Source organism: Trichechus manatus, unplaced genomic scaffold (genome assembly GCF_000243295.1).
Source record: "Trichechus manatus latirostris isolate Lorelei unplaced genomic scaffold, TriManLat1.0 scaffold00008, whole genome shotgun sequence".
In the NCBI taxonomy this organism is placed as follows: domain Eukaryota; kingdom Metazoa; phylum Chordata; class Mammalia; order Sirenia; family Trichechidae; genus Trichechus; species Trichechus manatus.
In genome coordinates, this window is record NW_004443944.1 from 15,134,429 (window position 1) to 15,144,473 (window position 10,045).

At 47.2% G+C, this 10,045-nt stretch overlaps 1 protein-coding gene across 2 annotated transcripts in view; it reads left to right on the forward strand.

Moving 5' to 3' along the window:
- ZNFX1 (zinc finger NFX1-type containing 1) overlaps positions 1-9,985 on the forward strand; it is a 28,332-nt gene extending 18,347 nt beyond the window's left edge. Inside the window, exons 9-14 of one of the 2 annotated variants that reach the window (XM_023743035.1) lie at positions 937-1,076; positions 2,451-2,605; positions 3,012-3,157; positions 3,917-4,027; positions 4,353-4,448; positions 5,347-7,788. In XM_023743035.1, the coding sequence (XP_023598803.1) occupies positions 937-1,076; positions 2,451-2,605; positions 3,012-3,157; positions 3,917-4,027; positions 4,353-4,448; positions 5,347-7,788 (3,090 nt within the window). Of the gene's footprint in view, positions 1-936; positions 1,077-2,450; positions 2,606-3,011; positions 3,158-3,916; positions 4,028-4,352; positions 4,449-5,346 lie in introns of both variants that reach the window. The other variant, XM_004370259.2, reaches the window with a different exon arrangement.
- Positions 9,986-10,045: the final 60 nt, after the last annotated feature.

Below are 10,045 nucleotides of genomic sequence, written 5' to 3' on the forward strand. Positions count from 1 at the left end.
AGTAGAGGACTGGACACTCAAAACAATGTTTTCTGAACCCTACTGACGATTTAAGGGAATTTCAAGGGAAACTTTGACGAGATGCAAATTTTAAACCTGTCTGCTAGCTTTTGAATCTAATCTCCTGGTTCAGTTCGACATCGCTGTATGTGATGGGGGAGGTCATGATCCCAATTCTGAAAGTATAAATTAACTGCATGTATAGCTGTATATGGGCACCTCTGCCATGTGGCCTGAGGGAGGGGTTTTGTTTGTTTTTGAGGCAAGGGAGGTCTATAATATGGTGACATCTGTCTCGCATGCCAGTTCCTCTTGTTCTCAGACTCAGTGACAGAGCCAGGGGAGAGCACTTTCTCCTAAATGGTGCCTTTCAGCCATTTGTTAAAGGTACTATGTTGATATGATGGCTTTAAGACTATCTAGCAGGCCCTGTGCCAAAGCCAGTGCTAGGCACCAGCTGCTAGGCCCTGTTAGTGCAGCATTCAGCAAGACGCCCGCCGCCCTACCTTACTGTCGACACACATGGTGTAGGACTAAGAAATAGTCAAAAGCTGTTCAGTGATAGTGTCAGCACTATTCTAAATGCTTTCTGTGTATTTACTCCTTCTGTTGATCCAGCACCCCTATGAAAAGGTGCTGTTATTATTCCCATTTTCTCTAAGGGGATGCTGAGGCACATAGAGATTTAAGTAGCTTGCTGTAGATCCCACAGCTAGTAAGAGGGAGAGTAGGGCTTTGAACGCAGGCAAACTGGGCCTACAGGCATTGTTCTTAGCTACTTTGCGATGGAAACATTTGTTGTGAAAGTTTGAGACATTCAGAGAGGTTCATCAGAGGTGGCAGCCCCTTTTTCTATGTACTCTGCCCCCACCTCGGGTGTAGAACCAGGCCCACCTCTGCTCAGACAGTGAACCTGGCTGGTGTTGATGTCTGCAGACCCAGCGCAGTCAGAAAAAGAAAATGAAGAAGAGAGTGAAGAGTGAGCTTCTTAAACTGAACACCATGACTGAAGCTGAAGCCAATGAAATCCAGGACGTTTGGCAGTTGAACCTGAATTCTCGATGGCAGCTTTATAGGTACTGTGCCCACCCCCCACAGCCCCAGCCAACCCCGCCCCCAGCCTTCAGCAACATTAACTGATTATTGATTGAGCACCACCTTCTAGGAATGCAGTCTTGGATTAAATAGACACTTGTACCAGACTTACTGGTCTGACAAAGACTGGAGGAACCCCTGAGATTATGGCCCCCGGATACCATTCTAACCCAGAACTGAAGCCACTCCTGGAGTCCACCTTTTACCCAAAGATTAGACAGGCCTGTTAAACAAACAATAACGCATGTAGGAACATGTTTCTTAGCTCAATCAAGTATATGAGACCAAATGGGCAACACCTGCCCAAAAGCAAAGACAAGAAGGCAGGAAGGGACAAGAAAACTGAACGAATGGACACGGGGAAGCCAGGGTGGAAAGGAGAGTACTGACACGTTACGGGAATTACAACCAATGTCACAAAACAATTTGTGTATAAATTTTTGAATGAGAAACTAATTTGAACTGTAAACTTTCACCTAAAGCACAATTTAAAAAAAAAAAAAAAAGACACTAGTTCTACCCTCATGGAGCTTAAAGGCTCTCCAGGTAGAGAAATTCATCAAAGAATTCCACAAATAAAAAGTTACAAGTGGGCATAAACACTAAGAAAAAAAACAGCAGGGAGTGCTAAGAACATTGACATGCGACCTGAACTAGTATCTAGGGAAGTGATACTGGGGTCAACATCTGAAAGATGAGCAGGCAGTAACAAGGCCAGCAGGAAATGGGGAGCAGATGAGTTGAAAGAACCACACAGGCAAAGGGCCCCAGATGGGAGGGGGAAACTGAAAGAAGGCAGCTAGCATGGCTGTGGCAGGAAGAGAGAAACAAAGTGGCTTAAGGCCAAGTCAGAGAGTCGGGCAGGGGCCAGACCATGCAGGGCCTTGTAGGGCTGAGCTAAGGTTGTGGATTTTATCTGAAGAGTAGCAGGAAGCCATTGGAAGGTTTTACAGCAAAGCAGTAACCTGATCTGTTTTACCTGTAAAAAGAGCACACTAGGTGTTCTGTGGAGAATCAGGGTGGGGCAAGTCAAGGCAGGGAGAATTCATGAGAAATTCTGTCTGAAGCCTTTGAAGTCCCTTACTCTCTTGCCAGTAGTTAACATCTATTGTTTATCCCACCTCCTTCTTTAACTCCTGACCATTTAAACACATCTCTCCGCACATCTGTTTTGCTGGGCATTTTGGGCTCTTCGGTCCCTGTACATCTGGGTTTCTCAATCCTCTCTCTCTCTCTGGTCTTTAAGCTCCCCAAGGGTCTAGGATCCACTTCATCCACAGGGTATGCTGAAGAGAGTTCCTCCACCTTCTCAAAAAACACATGGCTCCCTCTCCCTGGTTCTTCCTATTCTCCAGGCTATGGCTACAGATGTACCAGGCTGACACTCGCCGGAAAATTCTCAACTTTGAACGCCAGTACCGCACATCAGCAGAGAGAATGGCTGAGCTAAGGCTCCAGGAAGATCTACACATCCTTAAAGATGCTCAGGTCGTAGGGATGACAACCACAGGTAAGAAAGTATGGGGCAGTTTACCTGTGCCAGTCATTCACTCCTGGTGCCAAGCTCCTATCAGATTATCTGGGACAGGTAAAGAGAAACTTCTTTAGTAGGCTAGAAAAAAATACCAGGAAAGGCTGTTGAAAGCAACCTGTATTTAGGGAATTGGTGGTGAAATTCACCCACTTGCTCCTAAGTTTGGAATCTCAACAGTGACCAACATGGGTATGATGCTCTGGAGACCACCCAGCACTCCCTCTCTCATTTGATGGTCACCACAGCCCTGAATGAGTAGGAGGACTAAGTTGTCACCAACCCAGGTTTAGGGAAGGCACAAAAGGGGATTCCCAGAGGATCATTGTCCTGTGGATCTTGTGCATTAGCTCAGAGGATCATCTCTCTTCTCTCCTGACTCAAGGTGCTGCCAAATACCGCCAGATCTTACAGAAGGTGGAGCCCCGGATTGTCATTGTGGAGGAGGCTGCCGAAGTCCTTGAGGCCCACACCATCGCCACACTGAGCAAAGCTTGCCAGCACCTCATTCTGATTGGGGACCACCAGCAGGTAAAGCAGGAGCCCCTGGAAGATGGACTGGCCCTCTGGGCCATGGGCCCAGACAGGAAGACCCTTGCGTTTCAGCCTCAACAGTCCTTAAGCTTGTTAGTGACCGACCTGTGGTTCCTCTATCTCGCCTCCCACATTCAACCTAAGAGCAGGTGCTGTTAGATTTGGCGTATATTTTAGAGGCAGCACCATCCATTTCATCTGTTCCTTCCACTACTTTCCTAGCCCACTGTAGTCTCTTAAGTGGACTATTATGACAGCATCCTCTCCTGTCTCCCTGCTTCCACTTTTGCTACTCTCTAATCAATTTTCCATAAAGGAGCCAAAGTGATTTTTAAAAAAAAGTAAATAAGATCATGTCACTCCACAGCTTAAAATGCTCCATTGGTTTTCCATTGCACTTAATATTAAAAATCAAGCTTCTTAAAGTAGTCTACAAAGGCCGATATGATCAGGTTTCAGCCTGCTTCTTTCACTTCATCTCATCCCACCCTTTACTTTGCTCATTGTGTTCCCACCCCTTGTCCTTCCCGCTCCCTCTCATGGCTTGTTTTGGTTTTGTTGTTGTTAATTTTATTGTGGTAATATATGTATAACAAAAAAAATTGCCATTTTGACCATTTTTAAGTGTAAAATTTAGGGACGCTAATTATAGTCAACATGTGTGCTAACATCACCACTATCCAGGGATGGATAAATGTATACTTGACTGAAAATATGTTTTCAATAGAGAATCCTCAGCCATGTTTCTCTTCTCAGCTGCGCCCCAGTGCCAACGTGTATGATTTGGCCAAGAACTTCAACCTTGAGGTGTCCCTCTTTGAACGGCTAGTGAAAGTAAACATTCCCTTTGTCCGTCTGAATTACCAGGTAAGAAGCTGGGCCTCTGTTATAATGCCCAAGGGCAGGCTCCTAGCCAGATGCCAGCAAGAGAAGTCTTATAAAAATAAAATTGGTTTAGTAACGAAATGACTATCAAACTTACTTTGTTTTGTCTTTGCTTTAAAAGACTACAAGATCAGCCTGTGTTAAGTTTTTGTTGGTGGATGAAGAAGCTATTTAGATTTTGTTCTTTTTCTCTATTATTCTTTTCAGATATTACCTCTCCAGTTTTTCCACCAGCAACGTAGTCTTTAGAGAACTTGTCCATTTGTTTTCTACCTATGTTTCTAATGACATTCATGTCTTGTTTTAGCACCGCATGCGCCCTGCAATTGCCCGGCTTTTGACTCCCCACATTTACCAGGATCTGGAGAATCACCCCTCTGTTCTCAAGTATGAGGAGATTAATGTGAGTCTGCCCTGTTTGATCTTCTGGTGCTGTCAGTGGCTGAGGAGGCTGTATTTTCCTCAGGGTGAAAAAGGGCTTTCAGAAGAGAACACAGCCAGCTTTTAAAAAACTGGTTACTGAGAGGAGGTATAATATGGAAAAGGAGCCCTGGTGGCATAATAGTTAATGCTCAGCTGCTAACCAAAAGGTGGGCAGTTCAAACCTGGCAGCCAATCTGTTGGAGAAAGATGCGGCAGTCTGCTTCCATAAAGATTTACAGCCTTGAAAACCCTATGGGGCAGTTCTACTCTGCCTTATAGAGTTGCTGTGAGTTTGAATTAACTCAATGGCAACAATTGTTTTGTTTTGTTTTTTTTAATAATACCGAAGTTGGGGATACAGAATCCTGGCTCTGCCACTTAGTAGCTGTGTAACCTTTAGCAAATCATTTAAGAATTCTGAGCATCAGGGCCATCTTCTGTAAAATGAGAATAATGGTTCCTATCTCGTTACATTGTTGTGTTGAAGGAGATAATATATGCAAAGCAGTTAGCACGGTGCAGTGCTCAGTTGGTTAGCGCCTCTGTTTTCACTGTCATCATCATCATAGCTGCTGCTTGTTCCCTAGGCTATCTCGGTTCGATTATAGATGGCTGTCTTAAATATTAATATCAAACGAGTATCTTGAAAACTATTTTGTTGTCTGTCATGGCCCCAAAATAAAGCACATGGTGACTAATTAACTTCAGAACTAATCATTGTGATGTGGAGTATACAAAAAGCATTCCCAAGATGTGTCTCTGGAGCAAGGTCACCCTTGTTCTGTGTACAGGTGGCTTATGCAGGTGAAGGTAGGAAGAAAAAAACTGCCAACTGCCATGGGTGGACCCTCTAACATGTCACTTCTTTTCCTTTTCAGGGGGTCTCTTCCAACCTTTTCTTTGTAGAACACAACTTCCCTGAGCAGGAAATCCAAGAAGGCAAAAGCCACCAGAACCAGCACGAGGCTCACTTTGTGGTAGAGCTGTGCAAGTACTTCCTGTGCCAGGAATACCTGCCCTCCCAAATCACCATCCTCACCACCTACACCGGCCAGCTCTTCTGCCTGCGCAAACTCATGCCTGCCAAGACATTTGCTGGTGTCAAGGTCCATGTCGTAGACAAATACCAAGGGGAAGAGAATGACATCATCCTCCTCTCGCTAGTGCGGAGCAACCAAGAAGGCAAGGTGGGGTTTCTCCAGATCTCCAACCGCATCTGCGTGGCCTTATCTCGGGCCAAGAAGGGGATGTACTGTATCGGAAACATGCAGATGCTGGCCAAGGTGCCCTTGTGGAGCAAGATCATCCATACCCTTCGAGAGAACAATCAGATAGGCCCCGCGCTCCGTTTGTGCTGTCAGAACCACCCTGATACCCACACTTTGGTGTCCAAAGCTTCTGACTTCCAGAAAGTGCCCGAAGGAGGCTGTAGCCTGCCCTGTGAGTTCCGGCTGAGCTGCGGGCATGTCTGCACTCGGGCCTGCCACCCCTATGACTCCTCGCACAAGGAGTTCCAGTGCATGAAGCCCTGCCAGAAGATCATCTGTGGAGATGGGCACCGGTGCCCCCTTGTTTGTTTCCAGCAGTGTCGGCCTTGTGAGGTGAAGGTGCCCAAAACTATTCCTCAGTGTGGCCATGAACAAATGGTCCCTTGTTCTGTGCCTGAGTCAGATTTCTGCTGCCAAGAGCCTTGCCCCAAATTCCTGCCATGTGGGCACAGATGCAGCCACCCATGTGGTGAGAAATGTGTGCAGTGGTGTTCGGAAATGGTCACCGCGGAACTGAAGTGTGGGCATAGCCAACAAGTGGAGTGTGGTCAGGTGGATGCCATCAAGTATGGTCTGCCAGTCAAGTGCACCACGAAGTGTGGCACCATCTTGGATTGTGGGCATCCTTGCCTTGGCTCCTGCCACAGTTGTTTTGAAGGGCGCTTCCATGAGCACTGTCAGCAGCCCTGTAAGCGCCTGCTCATCTGCTCACACAAGTGCCAGGAGCCATGCATCGGCGAATGCCCTCCCTGCCAGCGGACCTGCCAAAACCGCTGTGTCCACAGCCAGTGCAAGAAGAAGTGTGGGGAGCTGTGCAGCCCCTGTGTGGAACCCTGTGTCTGGCGTTGCCAGCACTACCAGTGCACCAAACTCTGCTCTGAGCCCTGTGACCGACCCCCGTGCTACGTGCCTTGTACTAAGCTGCTGGCCTGCGGCCACCCCTGCATTGGTCTGTGCGGGGAGCCATGTCCCAAGAAGTGCCGTGTCTGTCACCAGGATGAGGTTACCCAAATCTTCTTTGGCTTTGAGGATGAGCCTGATGCCCGCTTTGTGCAGCTGGAAGATTGCAGCCACATTTTTGAGGTGCAAGGCCTGGACTGCTACATGAATGAGCAGAAAGATGACGAAGTTGCCATCAAGTTGAAAGTCTGCCCTATCTGCCAGGTGCCCATCCGCAAAAACCTGAGGTATGGAACCAGCATCAAACAGAGGCTGGAGGAGATTGAAGTCATCAAGGAAAGGATCCAGGGCTCAGCAGAGGAAATCGCAGCCAGCCAGGAACGACTTAAGGACCTGTTGGAGAAGAAGAATCTCTTCTACTTGTGGCTTCCTGAAGAATTCCTGATGCTGAAGAAGAAGCTGGCCCAGAAAAATCTGTCAGTGAAGGGCCTAGGGCTTGTTGAGAATTGCATCAGCTTCTACGACCGCTTGGCTGGTCTGTGGGATTCCCTGAAAAGGGTGCATGTCTTAGAACAAAACAATGTGAGCACTCGACTAAACCAGGTTCATGAATGGCTAGCAAAGAAGCGTTTGAGCTTCACCAGCCAGGAATTGGGTGACCTGCAAAGTGAAATCCAGAGGCTCACATACTTGGTGAACCTCCTGACTCGCTGCAAGATGGCAGAGGGGAAGGTGAAAGGTAGCATAGCAGAAGAAGTCTGCAGTGTCCGGAAGATCCTCATGAACACGTGTAAGTTCACCCAGGAGGATGAACAGCTTGTGCAGAAAAAGATGGAAGCTCTGAAAGCCAGCCTTCCCTGCTCTGGCCTGGGCATCTCAGAGGAAGAGCGAGTGCAGATTGTCAATGCCATGGGTTATCCTCGTGGCCACTGGTTCAAGTGCCCTAATGGCCACATCTACGCGATTAGCGATTGTGGGGGAGCCATGCAGAGGGGCACATGTCCTGACTGTAAAGCGGTGATTGGTGGCGTAAATCATACTCTGGAAAGTAGCAACCAGCTTGCTTCTGAGATGGATGGAGCCCAGTATGCTGCTTGGTCTGAAACTGCCAACAACCTGATGAACTATGAAGAAATCCAGAGGCTGATGTAGAAAGATGGCGCATCCGCCGCTGCCTTTGCCCTGGCCGCTGTACGGCTGGGGTCGGCTTCCTTACGAAGGAACCGAAGTTTGTTTTTTATTATTGTCCACATAATCCTAGTACCTGTTTAATTTAAGGATCCACTTTTAGGGCTTGCCCACATTTGTTTCCAGATTTACCCCTGCGCTAGAGTAAGCACTTTACCTCCAGAACTGAGAGCAAAGTTAATAGATTTCTCCTGTTTTTCTCTCCTGCAAGTTAGTGGACAAACTCCCTGGGGCGTATATGGGGCTTCCGCCCAGGCTACGCAGTGGGATCTCTGGGTCATGACTTGTCAGATGTTTTTTTCTGCCATGCTGCCGGGCAGAGTTTTAGCTGAGTTAAACAGACTGATTCTCCTTGCCAGACCCTAACTTGCAGACTAAATTTAATTTTAATAAACAGGCCCAGAGGAGTTATGAACTACTTGCCTTTCAAGGAGCACAAGAATCCCTCCTGCCCCGCTCCTCAGGCACCCTCACTCCAGGAGATGGAGGAGGCATGTAACCCAACCAAGACTTCACAAACCCTGACCCAGTTACATATTCACTGAGTGGGAAGTGTGGCTCCCCCACATCTGGGGGCTTCTGCCATAGGCCCAGGCTAACTGAGGAGTGATCTCCAGAACCTTCCCTTTGACTTGCATTTTGAGATGATGGGGCTTTGCCTGCAGTGGGAGAGAGTCAGCAGCAGTGCTGGTTTCCCTAGGCCCCGAATGGAACTAAACTCACGTTTAGTGACCCCCCTCATCCCAACACCCTCTACTGCAGCTTTCGCCTGGGCAGGGTTAGCATGGCAGCAGCTTCTGCCCCATACCAGAAGCCAGCCTCCAGGCCTACTGTCTGCATATGCATTCATTCATTCCCTCAGCCCAGTGTTCCCTAGAACAGATACTTAGGCATCTCAGGTCCTTTTTAATGTTGGCGCGAAAAACCTCCCTTTCCTATGTATGCACTTCCTTTTTTGTCTTTACTATGCACTTTAGCCTATAAAGCCAGTTAATAAAAACGATGACTGAGAAAATCAATGGTCCGTTTGTCCTCAACTGTTAAAAGCAGCTTAGGTGGCTTGAGACAGTATGGGTGGGGACAGGGAAGGCATTGCCTACAGTGAGGCCATTTTATTCTTTATGGTGTGAGGTTTTACACTGTATTTAACTAGTGAGTCCTATTTTTTATCCATGGTTTAAAAAAAATTTTTAACCTGTATAAAAGGGTATGTTTGTTTCCCTCCCTAGAGACAACCCTGTTAACAGCTTCATGCGCCTTCCCAGAGATAATCTATGCCTGGGTAAGCATGCAGAGCCGTTAAAAAAACAAAAATGACAGTACATGGGTTTGCACTTGGCTTTTTCAGTCGACCACCCTCCATCCTGCAGGTGCGCTGTCATCCACTGTGGGGACTTCAGTGCAGCTTAAAGGAACAGCTTTGAACACACTCTTTGGTGTCCCGAGTATGTGCTACTGGGTAACTTCATAATTTTTAAGCTAGGCTGGGGATTTACACACCCCTGAAATTACATATGACACAAAGTACAGTTTTCCCAAGGGGTGCCCCAGAGCTTTTGTCTAATTCTCAAAGGGACCTGTGATTCAGAAAAGGATGAGGACCACCATTCCACACGGTAGAAGCTGTTTTTTGCAACAAGGAGCTTTTGGCATCAGAGCCCCTACTATGGCCTTTGCACTTGCAGCTCTCCAGTAGCACAGAGCACAGTGGTAAGAGCTCAGGGTACAAATTTCAAAAACCTGAATTCCCAGCTGTGCAACCTGGGAAGGTTACTCAGCCTTCCCAAGCTTGTTTATCTGCAAAATGGGAGGATAATGGTACCTTCTTCATGGGGTTGTAGTGAGTCGAATGAGCTACTGCTCGTCACACAGAATGTCTAGCACGTGACTGGCACGCGGTAAGTGGCAGCTTCTTTTCTAGGACATCAAAGAAGAGAACGTCTAGCAATACCAATGACTTCCTCATTCCACAACTAGCTTCTCCACAAGCACTAAGATCGTGTACTCATTCCACTTGAGTGCCAAGCAACGAGACTAGGGGTAGAGCTTACTGTTGAGGAAAGAGATACAATAATGTATATACAATCAAATTGAATCCTTTCCCTTCCTCAAAAATACTTTTCCAAGTCATATACTCTTTATATGAAAGCTCATTAGCAAGAAGGGAGCCCTAGCTGACTGATGAAAATGCTCAGGAGAGAGCTACGTGCCACCCTCACCA